The sequence below is a fragment of the Vidua chalybeata genome, chromosome 16 (genome assembly GCF_026979565.1).
Source record: "Vidua chalybeata isolate OUT-0048 chromosome 16, bVidCha1 merged haplotype, whole genome shotgun sequence".
NCBI classification, from domain to species: domain Eukaryota; kingdom Metazoa; phylum Chordata; class Aves; order Passeriformes; family Viduidae; genus Vidua; species Vidua chalybeata.
The window spans coordinates 926,466-940,679 of record NC_071545.1 but is presented as its reverse complement, the minus strand read 5'-3'; the positions used below and the strand labels follow the sequence as shown (position 1 = coordinate 940,679).

At 53.8% G+C, this 14,214-nt stretch overlaps 1 protein-coding gene across 1 annotated transcript in view; it reads left to right on the top strand.

The window, feature by feature from the left end:
- The window catches only part of LOC128796192 (ankyrin repeat and fibronectin type-III domain-containing protein 1-like), a 192,708-nt gene that overhangs the window by 13,271 nt on the left and 165,223 nt on the right, over positions 1-14,214 (top strand). The window contains exons 2-3 of the mRNA XM_053957619.1: positions 6,258-6,451; positions 13,158-13,375. Coding sequence (XP_053813594.1) covers positions 6,258-6,451; positions 13,158-13,375 — 412 coding nt within the window. The remainder of the gene's footprint in view (positions 1-6,257; positions 6,452-13,157; positions 13,376-14,214) is intronic.

The window sequence follows — 14,214 nt, the reverse complement described above, 5'->3', positions numbered from 1 at the left end:
GGGGCTGGGCTGGGCTGGCCTGGCTGCAGCCCAGCCTGGTGGGGTGCCCCAGCTGCTTCCTGCAGGAGCCAGTTCTGTGTCTGCCCTGGGCTGGGACACCGAATGGGGTGAGGCACCATGGCAGGACAGGGTGAATCCTGTGCCCTGGAGCTGAGACCTGTGGGGAAACCTCACAGAATCCCAGAAGGGTTTGGGTTGCAAGGAACCTTAAAGCCCATCCAGTCCCACCCCCTGCCATGGGCAGGGACACCTCCCACTATCCCAGGTTGCTCCAAGCCCTGTCCAGGCTGGCCTTGGACACTTCCATGGACCCAGGGTCAGCCACAGCTTCTCCGGGCACCCTGTGCCAGGGCCTCAACAGCCGTCTGCCAAGAATTTCTTCCCAGTATCCCATCTATCCCTGCCCCTGTACCTTTCACAACCAGCTGCATCTCCACAAGCTGTTTCAGGAATGGATGTGGGTGTTCTGTTGATTTGTTTCCACTTTGCAGCCATTGTTTGCGTTGCCAGGGGTCTCAGGCTGTGCATCCCCCCTCCCCCCACCCCACCCGCTTTGGGAGGGTGTTTGGTGGGTAATGGCTCCTCCTGGCTTGTAACATCTCTGATTTTCTGAATCCAGATGGAACCCTTGCCGAGTTTTTAAGGTCAGGTTGCTAAGTTACATCTCCTTGGAGGAGCAGGCTGGGAAGTGAGTGAGCAACCACAGGCTAGGAAGATCTGGGAGACCTGTTCCTCTGCAATAATTGGGCTCTCCTGGCCCCTGTCCCTGCCACCCTCTCAGCCTGTACCACATTTAGCTGTTCTTCTCCAAACCTTCTGCTTTATCAACTTCTTTTGCTCGGTAGATTTAGTGAATTAATTAACTCAGGGGGTAGAGGAGCCCTCTCCAGTTACCTGTGGGATGCTGGGTGGTGCTGCAGGAGGAGGGGCCGCCCTTTGTCTACTCTGTCTATCTTTGGTTTGAGTTTTGGGGCTGTGAGCTCTTTGGGGCACATGTTGTCCCCCTTGGATCTTGCAAGTGTCGTCACACATTCCTCACAGGGCATATGGCTGTCACCAAGCCACAGCTCTGGAGCAGGTGGGCAAGGTCTGGAGTAGCTGCTGCCCTGCTGCTCTGCCCCCTTCTCTCCTTGGTTTTCCTGCCCAGGTTAACCTCCTCTCCTTCTTGCTGTGTTCCAGCAGCAGCCTGCCCCAGGGAAGGGAGTAGCACAGTGGCTGCTCAGGTTTGTGTCAGAGGTGCTGGGACTGGGTGCTGTTGCAGGATGAAGGCTTCCCTGTTCTCAGGAGTGGGACATCTCTGGAGGGTCACCATCCTCAGGCATTTCCAGGACACATGCAGGAGGTTTCCTTGCTTTGCTCCTGGGCAAATAATATAAATCAGTGAGGCTTATTGGGGTACTTTTTGGATTGTGAGAGCAGCTGCTCCTCCTGCTGCTCTCTCTGGTGCTGTTGGGGTTCTGCTGGGGCTGCTGGGGTGACTCCCCCATCCTGCCCTGGGAAGCTGCAGACTCCACACTCTCTGGGTTGGGCTGGAAGTGCTCTCCGGAGAGCAGCTTCTCTCACACAAAAACGAGCTGGGAGGGGAGGCTGGTGTGTGTGCAGTTTGTTCCCAGCTTGCAGGAGGGCTGCAGGAGCTGGCTTTTAATTTGCATTAAACTTTTCTTTCTCCCTTCCTTCCCTTTATCTGAGCCCTTCCCCTCTCTTTCGTGGATTGGAGAAGGACATCACCATGGGGAAGGTGCTGGACACAGCACAGCTTTGGAGATGAGTTCTGCTGGGTGTGTGGGGCTGTGGCCAGGCTGTGGCCGGGCTGGGGGTGCTGGAGCAGCCTTGCCCCCTGCCTGGCACGGTCACCCCTGCCCCACGGCTGTCCCTGGGGCACATTTCCCTGTCTGGCTGTGACAGAGCTGTCACGGGCTGGAGTGACAGAGCTGTCACTGGGCTCCTGCCTGAGCTCTCACACCCAGCCAGGAGGATTTTTCCACCCCTGTCATGACTCGATTATGTGCTCTCCTTCTTACCCAAATGCTGAACAGCTAAATATAGGCTGTAAAGCATTGATTGTGGCTTTTCTAATTGAGCTTTACACTCCGTCAGGGATTTTTACTAATGGGATGTGGCATCCTTGATAGCACCCAGCTGGGACGCCTGCTTGGGAAGCAGACGGAGATGCAATGTGACTTCCCGGTGCTCTCAGGTCCTGCCTGGCAGTGGCTGCTGAGGGCTCTGGAGCTGTGCACCAGCTCTGGCTTGGGCTGGGATAGAGTTCATTTTCTTCCCAGAGCTGGTCCAGGTCTGTGTTTTGGATTCAGGATGAGAACAACGTTGATAACACAATGCTGCTTTGGTTGTTGCTGGGAAATGTTCTCCCTAAGTCAAGGACTTTTCCATTTCTCATGCTCTGCCACTGGGGAGGTGACAAAGACTGGGAGGGATATTCCAGACTATGGAATGTCATACCCAGTATGGAAACTGGGGGGTTGGCTGGGAGAGGCCTATTGCTACTGAGGAACAGGCTGGGCTTTTTGGTTGGGCACCACTTGTCTATCTGGGATTATATTCCTCTCTCTCTTTTTCTTATCTCCATTTCCATTACAATAATAACAACAACAATAATAATGATAATAATAATAAACACCACCACCAACTGTATTTCAATTATTACCTCAACTCACGGGTTTTACCTTTTCTCAGTTCTCCTCCCCACCCCACCGGGGGGCTGGGATGAACGAGGGGCTTTGTGGTACTTGTGTGCCAGCTGTGGTTCAACAATGACAAGTGGGGTAGTAAATCCATGGAGCTGAATTGTGCTTGGGAATTTGAGTTCAGATTTCAGTGGTAAACAGGTTTCTAGTTGCTTTGCTTTTTCTGACAATATAAATCGCTGCCTGAAGATACATAGCTTGAAAATTGCTTCTCTGACAGAGTGAATTCTTCTGGTTTTTTTCCCCATGTGACTCTTGTGAGTGGCCCTGTGAGGACAAAAGGAACAGGAGCACTAAAATGCTAATGGGGTTCTGCAGGTGATGGAGCTGTACACAGGTATCCTGGGATTTACATGAACAGAAAAAGGAATGTTTTGAACTCATTTGTGCAGCAGAGCGATGTGTTAAGCTCTGTCCCTGTTGCCTTGTGCCAGTGAAATATGTTACGATGAGATGTACAAATGTTCTGTTGGAATGGAAACTGCTTGGGAAGCTAATTCTGGCTTTGTATCTCTTGGCACATCTTGTTTCCATGCTGATCCCACTGAAGCGTGGGGCCTGGGGTGGGCAGGATAGTGCTGAGCGCCGGGCACAGCTGAGGCACTGCTGTCCCAGGCCTAGGGCAGTACTGTCCCTGCCCCAACCCCAGAGAGCAGCAGAGCAGCAGCACCTGGGAACTGAGAGAGAATGTGATTGATTTATACCAATAAACTGCTGACCTAATGTCAAAATGTGCTGCCCAGCCCTGCTCTGGGGATGTGCTGTGTGGGGCTGCCCGGGCCTGCCCTCTGCCGCAGCCCGTGTGCCCCAGGGCTCAGTGTGACCATCCCTGGGAGGTGGCTGCACGGCTGTGGCACCGCTCTGGCCCTGTGCCTGCTCTCCTGAGTGACATCAGACTGGCACCACTGGGAGCTGCTGCCATGGGAGTGCAGGGCTGTTGTGACAAACATCCCAGGGACAGGCCAGCACCGAGGCTCAGGAGCTTTGGCACGATGGCCTCTGCCTGTGTGACCCTGAACACTGAAGCATGAAATAGGATAAAATTTAGTGGTGGAACGTGCAGGGAGGCAGAGGAGTTGCCCTGCTGTCTGCATCAGGAGCTCAGGTCTGCATGATCACTGGGCTGGAGCCCCTCTGCTCTGGAGCCAGGCTGGGAGAGCTGGGGGTGCTCACCTGGAGAGGAGAAGGCTCCAGGGAGAGCTCAGAGCCCCTTCCAGGACCTAAAGGAGCTCCAGCAGAGCTGGAGAGGGACTGGGGACAAGGGATGAAGGGACAGGACACAGGGAATGGCTCCCACTGCCAGAGGGCAGGGTTAGATGGGATATTGGGAAGGAATTGTTCCCTGGCAGGGTGGGCAGGCCCTGGCACAGGGTGCCCAGAGCAGCTGTGGCTGCCCCTGGATCCCTGGCAGTGCCCAAGACAAGGTTGGACGGAGCTTGGAGCAACCTGGGATAGTGGAAGGTGTTCCTGGACATGGCAGGGGGTGGAATGAAATGGGCTTTAAGGTTCCTTCCAGCCCAAACTATCCTGGGATTCTATGATGCTCCAGGATGGGTGGAGAAAGCTGAGTCCAAGAGAGAAGGAGGGCAGTGAGGGGTGTGGAAACATCCGTGGGGAAATGAAAGCTAATTTTCTGGGAGGAAAGTGGAAGAATTTGCGTTAATCAGCCTTGAAAAATGCAGGCAGAAAGGGGCTGGGACTTCATTATAATGGAAATTAATCATGGGAGCAAACACCATAGAGGGGGGATAATTATTTAAGCTAAAGGTTAATATTGGCACAAGAAGAAATGAGCATAAGCAGTGAAGAATTGAGTTCTAGATAGAAATTTGAGTGAACTGTACCATTCATTATGAGATTTGCCCATGGCAGGGTGTTGGAATATGATCTTTAAGGTCCTTTCCAACCCAAAGCATTCAGTGGTTCTGTTATTTTGGAACAGCCTTGGGGTGTGCTGGGGAGCTCGTTTGAGCTCAGCTGTGGGTTTTGTGAAAGCAGGGGACAAGGGACAGCCTTGGGGTAACCTTCAGCACAGGACACCCCACAACAGTGCTGGTCTCTGTTCCTTTTTATTGCATTTCTGGGTTCCTTGGAGCACCACTGGGGCCAGTGTTGTCCCCGAGGAGGGCACCTGGGGACCATGCCCAGGTGGGGACGGGCTGGAGCAGGAGGAGGGTGCCACTCTCCCGTGCCCCTGTGGGCGTGGGCTGCCGCTGGGCTTTGGGACACGTGGCTGTGCGTGGTCATGCTGACATGTGGGGGGGTGTCCTGGTCACCCCGGCAGATTTGGAGCCCCAGCATCAAACTCAGTTGAGTTTTGACCTCACAGAGACATTGAATTTATGTTTCTACATGTTCCATGACACTCTGGAGACCTCTGCAGTACCAGCTGTGTGAGCCTGGCTTGCTGGAGTCTGGACCTTCCCTAGTACCTGCCAGTGACCTGTTTTCTACCTCAAATCCCTTTCTGGTGCTGTGGATGGTGTTCAATGGGGGTTTTACTGTCTCAAAGGAAATTTTTATCCCTTCAGTCTTGAACTGTCTGGTTTCCTTATTTGGTTAATTCAGATTATCTGTGAGTTTTGAGGTGGGCTGGGATCTTGAATTCTTTTTGTGCTGGTTGTGCCTTGCAGCTCAAGATGCTAATCCTGGTTACAGTACCTGGCCAGGGGAGAAGGCTTCACTGGCACAGAAGCAGCTTTGCTAACAGAGAGTGGAGTGTGGTTCTGAGCCAGGTGTGCCCAGGTGGGCAAGAGGCCAGTGACACCTGGCCTGTACCACCCGTGATGTGGCCACAGGCCCAGGGCAGTGACTGTCCCCTGTGCTGGGCACTGCTGAGGCACCTCCAGTTCTGGGGTCAGTTCTGAGATCCTCACGACAAGACAGACACGGAGGGGCTGGGGCATGTCCAGGGAAGGGAACAAAGCTGGGAAGGGGCTGGAGCACCAGGAGGGGCTGAGGGAGCTGGGAAGGGGCTCAGCCTGGAGAAAAGGAGGCTCAGGGGGGACCTTGTGGCTCTGCACGACTCCTGACAGGAGGGGACAGTCAGGGGGGTCGGGCTCTGCTCCCAGGGAACGGGGACAGGACAAGGGGAAATGGCCTCAGGTTGTGCTGTTAGGGGAGAGTTAGATTGGATCTTGGGGAAAATTTCTTCATGGAACAGGCTGCCCAGGGCAATGGTGGAGTCACTGTTCCTGGAAGTGTTGAAAAGACCTGTGGATGTGGCCCTTAGAGACATGGTTTAGTGCTGGGGTAATGGTAGGATTGGCTAATCCTAGAAGGCTTTTGCAACCTGAACAATTCCATGACTCCATGAAGGGCATAGCTGTGCTCAGCCAGGGGCTGCGTGTCACAGAGGGGTCCTGGCCTGAGTGACCCTTCCCACCTCCTGAAAGCCCTGTGTCCTGTCCCAGCTCTGAACACCCCTGTCCTTTGTCCTGTCCCAGCTCTGAACGCCCTGTCCTTTGTCCTGTCCCAGCTCTGAACGCCCTGTCCTGTGTCCTGTGTCCTGTCCCAGCTCTGAACGCCCTGTCCCGCACTGTGTCCCTGCAGGTCTCTGGACAGAAAGCTGCAGCGGCCGCTCCTGGGGAAGTCGCGGACGCTGCCCAGCATCCCGCAGTCGCCAGTGCTGAGCCGGCTGCCCCTGCTCGAGCCCGCAGCCTACAGGGACGCGATGCCGGAGCAGAAGCCCTACAAGAAGCACTCGGCCTCCGAGCACCAGAAAGGCTGCACGGTCCCTTCTGCCGGTGAGTGCACCCACCCCTCTGTGCCTACAGGATCCCAGCAAAGCTTTCCCGCTTCTCCAGGGGCACAAATTCCACTCCAGCCCATGTGGAATTTATTCTGCTCTGAAAATAGCACTTCTTGGTAAACTTTTGGGGTTTTTGCCCCTGGTTGAGTCTTTCTTTGAGCTTGATACTTAAACTTTCCAATCCTTCATATTATGCTGGTGAAAAAGAAGAACTGGTTGTTGGAAGCCACCCCAGGTAGAGAGGTGACGCTTGGAGCCTTCTGCCTAAGGGTGCTGGGGTGAGATACCACCCTGGGGCCTCCTTGGCCAATGCAACAGGCCCAGGTGCCTCTTTCCTGTGTCACTTCAGGGCGCTTGTAGCTGGCCTCCACCGGGAGTGGTGGCAGGAACATCACTGCTGTGCTCCCAGCCTAGCACTGTGTTTTGGCCTTTGGGTCAGCCCTAAGGATTTTTATCATGTTCTTCTACTCTCATGCTGATCCTGATGAAATACTAATATTGCTGGGCCAGCTGCTCTGAGCAAGTCTATTGGCAAAGCCACTGATGGCCAAAGTGTTTCAGTGCTTTTGGTGCCAGCAGAATCACGCTGGGACTATAAAAGTGATGGGAATGGGGATTATTAACACTGAAACAAAGATAAAGCCTGGAAGCCAGGGCTGACAACCCAGTGCTGAATAAAATCCTTATAAAACAGCTCCCATCAAACAGCACCCTTGGATTTTTTTATTTTTATGGGTTTTTTAAAATTATCCCTCTCACAGTCAGAGCCCTGTGTTGCTCAGCAGAGCAGCTGTCCAAACCCTGGATTAATTTTGATGCTTTGCAGGCTGCATTTCATTTCCTGGTACTACTAATTTTCCCAAAAGTTGTGCACAGAGCGGATCTTTGCACATCGCTGAACCCTTCCTGCCACTCTTGTCGTGACAGAGCTCCTGGGTGTCCTGCAGCACCTGAGCCACTGCTTCCATGTGTGGGACCCGTGGGTTTTCCTTCGGTCCTTCAAATTGTTAGAGTGGGTCTTGGAATGGGAGGAAACCTGTGGGAAAGCTGTGTAGGCTCCACCACGAAGGACATGACATGCAGAGCTCCCTTGCACACCTACAGGTCCCCATTTGCTCTGTTGGTGCTTCCAGTGAGCTGTGCTGGAGGTGAAGGAAGGGAGTGGGATGCTGGTGTGAGACTGTGGAGTGATGTTGCCATGTGGGTCAGACCCACTGCAAACACCTCGCCTTCTGCTGCAGACACCTCCTGTCCTGGGAGTGCAGACAGGCTCGTGCTCCATGAAACAGCCGTCCTGGAGCAAAGCCTGTGCACATCCCTCCCTGAACAGCAGGAGCCATGGAAACTCTGAGTACATGTAAGAAGTGTTTAAGATCTTTGTTCGTGGCTGGAAGGGGCCGGGGATGCCAAGAGGAGAAGGAGTAGGAAAACCCATGGAGACTGGAGGGCTCCCTCCACAGCCAGAGCAGTGGATGAATGTGTGTGTTGTTTTCAGTCCAGATTCTCCCACGTTGTTTTCCTGGCTCAATTAGGAACTGCTAATTATTTCCTTATGAAGGCTGTCAGGATGATGTCTCAGAGGAGAAAAAGAAGAGATGGCACTGCTGGCAGGGTGGGACATTTGGACAGCACAAAGGGAATGGAACAGCATGCGGTGCTGCAGGTTAACAATCCCTGGGATGCTGACCAGGAATGCAGGATTCCCATAAGGATTTATGAAAAAGAGCTGGGCTGCTGGGTATCAGGATGGAGAGAAGTTGGAACAAGTTGCCCAGAAAGCTGTGGCTGCCCCTGGATCCCTGGAAGTGTCCAAGGCCAGGTTGGACAGAGCTTGGAGCAGCCTGGGACAGTGGAAGGTGTCCCTGCCCATTGCAGGGGGTGGAATGAGATGAGCTTTAAGGTCCCTTCCAGCCCAAACCATCCTGGGATTGTCAGATAAGGTCCTTTCCCTAAAGAAGTGATGAATTTTCTGTGAGCAGGTACCACCACTCCCCATTCAAGGTGGGGGGACCCAGGACCAAAACCAGCTCAGGAAGAGGCTCATGCACAGGGACATGGCAGGAGCAGGGCTGTCCTTGGGAGAGGTGATGAGCTCATCTTCAGGGAGAGTTCACAGCTCTGGGGAGGAACCGCACTCTGCTTGCTGCTGTTTTGGGGGTCATGACCAGATGGCCCAAGCAAGATGGAAGAAGTGATTATGTCTGGCATGGATGAGATGTGACATCCTCATCTGCCCACTGGGACATGTTCCTCAACCTTTTCCTTTGTGTCCTATGGTTCCAGTATGGCAGCACTGGAGGAGGGATGTGCCCTGGCACTTGACGGGAGGTCACAGGAGGTTGTCTTGCTGTGGCACCACAGCTCCTCTGCAGGTCCTTGTGAGGACGTCAAGGTGCCTGGTGGGGATCTGGGACCCTGAAGATGGGCAGAAGAGCTGAGCCTGTGGCTGCTGAGCCTCCCAGAGCCCTTCTTTCCCTTCAAAACAACGTTCCACTTCATTCCATGAGCTCAGGAACTGGCTGGGCTGGTCAGCAGGTCTGGGTTTCCTGCTGGTCTGGTTTTGTTTTTCCCCTGCAGGACACCCATAACAGTGCTGTGGTCAGCTGGGACAGGCTATGGGCTCTTCCTCTCCGTCCTATATTCTTCAACTCCTTGCCTGGAGCTGCTCCAGGATTAACCCCAAATCCTTATGGCTACAAGTCCTAGAGAGGAGAAGACAAGCACAAATGGGGCTTGATTGGACAGGGACAGTGCCTGCCTTGTCCAAGCCATTATCCCTTGGGTGTCACACATCAGTCTGCCAGGAGGTCTCTCACATCCTGGTGGCACAGAGCAATGAGCTGCCTGTTGCTTCTCATCTCTTGTTCCCCTGTGAAGATTTAGGAGTGGGACTGAGGAAAAGCTCTCCTTTGCTCTCTCACCTCTTCCTTCTACAGCAGGCAGGGGCTTCTCGGCCTCTGACCAGCTGCAGCCCTCAGCTGCAGCCTGCACAGAAACTCCCTGCATGGTTTACGTGCCTGGTCCTTGCAGTTCCCTCCTCTTGCACCTGGAAGGAGCAGACAACTCTGGAGCACTTCCCTGCCTCCACTCTCCCTTGTCTGTCAGGCAACAGGCAGAGCTCTTCAGGAGTTGGCTCCATGCCCTGCTGTGGGTCTGGGAAGAAGTTAACTTGTAGCATGGTTGGGGTGAGTTTATTGGAATTTGTGCCCATGGGAGGAAAATAAAGAAGCCACATGGAAGCAGCTGGATTTGAGCTTAGACCAGGACCCTGGCATTAATTTTTCTTCTGCTTGTAGAGGAGGTGCTGGAGAGGCACTGTCCTTGCTGTCCCCTCCATCCTTTGATGTGTGTCCTCCCCAACACCTCAAATTCAGAAAGAAAAAAGGGTTTGCAGGAATTGTTACTGTCAAGCCCAAAGAGATGGGTCAGAAGATCTTACAGAGGTGCTGATGTTGAGGGCAGAGCTCTTGAAGTAAATAAAAGGACCAGGAGACCTTGTGCTCCTTTCTTGATAAGGCCTTTATTAAAAGATAGCCTAAGGGGGTGGGGTACGGGGTTCTCGATCCCAGGTGAGTCAGCGTCCCAGAGGAGGGGTAGAGAATCCTCTCGGTTACGGCAGGGTTGGAGTCTTCACCCTCGGAGGATACGTCCAAAGACTCCGCTTGTGGCTTCTTCCTCTAAGGGGTTTACTTCATTTGGACCTCTCTCAAGTCATGGCGACCGGCTCCAGGGGTGTTGAAGGCTTTCTCGGATTCTTTGAGACTTTCCTATCCCGTAGATGTGGATTGTTGTGTAGTCCCTACTTTGGTTTGTGGTCTGAGTCCAGTTTTGGTCCACTGCTGGGGTCTGGCAATTAACATGCAATAGACACTAGGCCTTCTGGGAATCAGGAAGTCACCTCAGGGAGCAGCGGCTGAGTTACCCGACGCCATGCAGGGGACAAAGAGGGTTCAACTTACTGGGTACAAAGGGTTCTAACAAAGGGGTTATCATCAGGGAGAAATATCGAAACTTGAGGAGTACAACCAGAGTGTGAACTGGGCATAGGGGCAAATACATCATGTAGGGAAGATACGAACAGGGGTAGAATTAGTGAATACACTCAAGCGAACTTTCGAACTGTGGAATAAGTGGATAAATGATTAAACATACAAACAATTTCCAACTGTGGAGTAAACAGACAAATGGTTAAACATACAAACAAATGGTTAAACCCTAGATTTATTCATAACAGCTCTGAGTGACAGAGGGGTGAGCAGCTCCAAGACACAAGAGCATGAGGATTGTTGGCCTCCAGTCTGTGGGCTTGCTTCTGTTCCTGGCATTTCCTCTCCAGGTTGGATGGGACCCTGAGCAACCTGATCTAGTGAGTGATATCCCTGCCTGTGGCAGGGGTTGGAACACGATGAGCTTTTATTTCCCTTCCTGCCCAAGCCAGTCTGTGATTCTCTGACTTCTTGATCTTCCCCTTCTGACTGTTCTGGACTTGATCATTGATTTATTCTTTGGTAGCAATCAGGACAAGCTCCTTCAGCAGGTAGAAAAGCATTTTTGGGGTAGACAAGGTCCTGTGGTGGCTCCCTGTGTGCAGGGAAGAAGGACCCAGTTTGGTGAGGATCACCCCTTGGGCAGGCCAGCTCCTGCTGGAGAATGCAGCTCCTATAGGTGAGAGACAAGACCAAAAGCTGCAAAATCCTTGGGGAACTGGGATTAGTGAGAGCAGATGAGGCCCAGCTGCTTTGTAGGATTTGAAACCCATCTCCTCATCCTTGGGTGAGGTGCCCTGCACAGAGGCATGGGTACAGCAGGTGAGTCCTTTCCCTCATTCAGCACATGGCCTTGGCCCTCCTTGCTTAGGGCAGCAGAACAGTCTGGGTGAACTGTGGGGCTGGGAGGGGACAATCTCGAGGACACAGGATGGCACAGGCAGTGGTTGGGCCATCTCAGGTGAGCATCGGGGGCATGTTCCTCCTTTCATGGGCCATTTCCCTGCATGTCCCCTGCTCTCTGTGCCAGTGTTCCCTGCTGCGCTCCCAGAGCGATGCTATCTCACAATGGCAGTCTGGATCTGCCTCCGATTGACGTGTTTGTGCATGGAATAATCACAGCTTTCAAACAGCAGTTCCTGTGTTGTGTGAGGTGACATTTGGAGAGGAGCAGCAGCAGCTTATTAAATTGAAAGTAGGGGAGGAAAAATCTACATGATGCTCAGAGTGCTGTGCTCTGGGTTGCCTCTTTCATGGAATGGTTTGGGTTTGGGTTGGAAGGGACCTTCAAGATAATCTTGTTCCACCCTCTGTCATGAGCAGAGGCATCTCCCACTATCCCAGGTCGCTCCAAGCCCTGTCCACCCTGGCTTTGGACCCTTCCAGGGATCCAGGGGCAGCCACAGCTTCTCTGGGCACCCTGTGCCAGGGCCTGCCCACCCTCACAAGGAAGAATTCCTTCCTAATGTCCAATCTAATCCTGCCCTCTGGCAGTGTGTGTAGGTGGTTCCTCTTCTGGTGGCTTGTAGTCCAGCCTGTGTCTCACCATATTCCATGTAAACCCCACAGCCTTGCCGGGTAAACTGGACTGCACTGCTGAACTGGGGCTTAGGGCCATTATCTGCTTTAAACCCCAGAAGTGTTTTGCTCCTCAGCCCTGATGTACTGGGATCCTGGTTGTTCATGCTCGAAGGTGCTGGCTTTTTCAGAAATGAGAGGCAAAGGATGTTGCCTTGGTAAGCGGCTGCAGGAGGGGGAGAGCCCCTGGAGGCAGTGAGATGCCCTTTTGGGCTAGTAATTGAGAAGGTTTTCAAGAGTGAGGCTTTTATTGATTGTTTGTCATGGCTAGAGCAGTTATTTTGGCTGAGGGGAGGAGGCAGGGCAAGCTCCAGATGTAAAGAGGAGATTGGCAACAAAAAGCCGGCGACAATCTGAGCTGAAGGGAAAAGAGTGCAGCAGTGATATTCTGGAAACATCTCCTGTTGTTTTGCTGTTTTTCCCTTTTGTTGCAATGAAATGTGGCCAGTCCTACCCTGGGATCACCAGCCCTGCATGGTGCCAACTGTGCTCTGCCACTGTCACCACTGTGGCAGTGTTAGTGAGGTCTGTCCCTGGGGCTCTCAGCCCTGCACTGCTGCATCCTGTTGCTGCTGGCGACGGGCAGGTGGGGAAAGGAGGTCTGGCTTCTGTCCTTCATGGGGCTGTTGATTTGCTCCTGGCTGTGCCATAATGGGTTTTAGGTTTTTTTCTGCAGGAGGAGATGGCAGTAAATCCTTTTGTCATTTGTAACACCTGTGATGCCTCATTTTTCCCATTCACAAAGCAAGACTTCAAGGCCAGACTGGACAGGGCTTGGAGCAACCTGATGAAGTGGAAAGTGTCCCTGCCCATGGCAGGAGGTTGGAACGAGATGAGCTTTAAGCTACCTTCCAACAAAAAGCATTCCATGATTTGAACTGTATTTGACTGATTCCTGCCAGGAGATGGTGGAGACTGTGGGTTCCTGGGCAGGTTGAGTGCAGGGGCTGTTGCCTGGGGCAGGGGTACGTGGGGATTTGTCGGCAGGACCTGCTTTCTGTACAGCATCTGTACCCTGCAGCTGTGGGATGGCCAGAGGGGGGTCCAGGGATGCCCTCTGAGCATCCCCAGAGCTGGCTCTGGGGGTAGGACATGTCTGGGTCATGCTCTGATGGGGACACATCTTCTCCTCTGCAGGGGAGGCCTGGCGGCTGGAGGATGACTGCTCGGAGCCCCCCAGGGCCCCCCAGCTCGGCACGGCCGTGGAGGATGCCCCGTTCAGCTACTTCCGCACCCGCTCCTTCTACATGAGGAAGAGCCTGTCTGTGGACAACCACCTGGGCTCGCTGGGTTACACCGTGCACCCGGCCGAGAGCAAGGCCGAGCGCGTCAGGACCAAGCTGCGGCGGCAGTTCGTGAGTATCGGCCTCTGGCCGCCCACGCTCACACGCACGCGGCTTCCCAAAAACACTGACATCTTGGAGAGCTATTTTTGTGCCCAACATTAGTAAAACAACAGAGAGAGAGGCTGCTCCAGAGTGGCGGAGCAGATGGTGGCGGCAGCTCGGCTTTGCCCAGCCTGTGACAGAGCCCCTCTCCTGGGGGTCCTGTCCCCCCAGCTCCCGAGGGGCTCAGGACGGCTGCTGCTCAGACAGGTGATGAGTGACATGAGGGCCTGGACTCTGAGCACTGTTGTCCAAAGCATGGAACAAGGCTGAAAGGAGGAAATGAGTTTTCCTGTCCTCAGATTTTTGTCTGTGAGGAAGTGCACCTTCCCAAATGTTTGCCGGGGGCCAGCAGTGAGGGGCTGGGGCAACAAGGAGCCAGCACCGAGTCCCTGGGGCAGCTCAGACCTTCCTGGCCCTCGGAAGCTCCTGGTGGCAGGACAGCAGGGATGTGCCGGGGCTGCACCGCAGCTGTGGGAGCCTCTGATCAATATTTCATGGGCTCTGCCTCTTCTCTTTCCCAGAGACACCGAACTCCGGGGTTCGGATGTCCTTCCCCCGTCTCGTTAGCGGCTCAGGGTTGTAATGAGGGCTCGGGTGCCGGGGGGATGAGAAGCACTCGGTGTTGATTGGCAATGGCTGAGCGAGCCGGTACAATGGGAATGGAGCAGGGAACAAGTTGAGGCAGTACAGCTCACCTGCCCCAAACTGTGCACAGACACTTCTGCTGGGACCCTGGGAGTACAGACTTCCTCTGCCCCAGAAGAAAGACTGGTCCCTCTGGGGTCACACCTCTGGGGGTTTCTCCT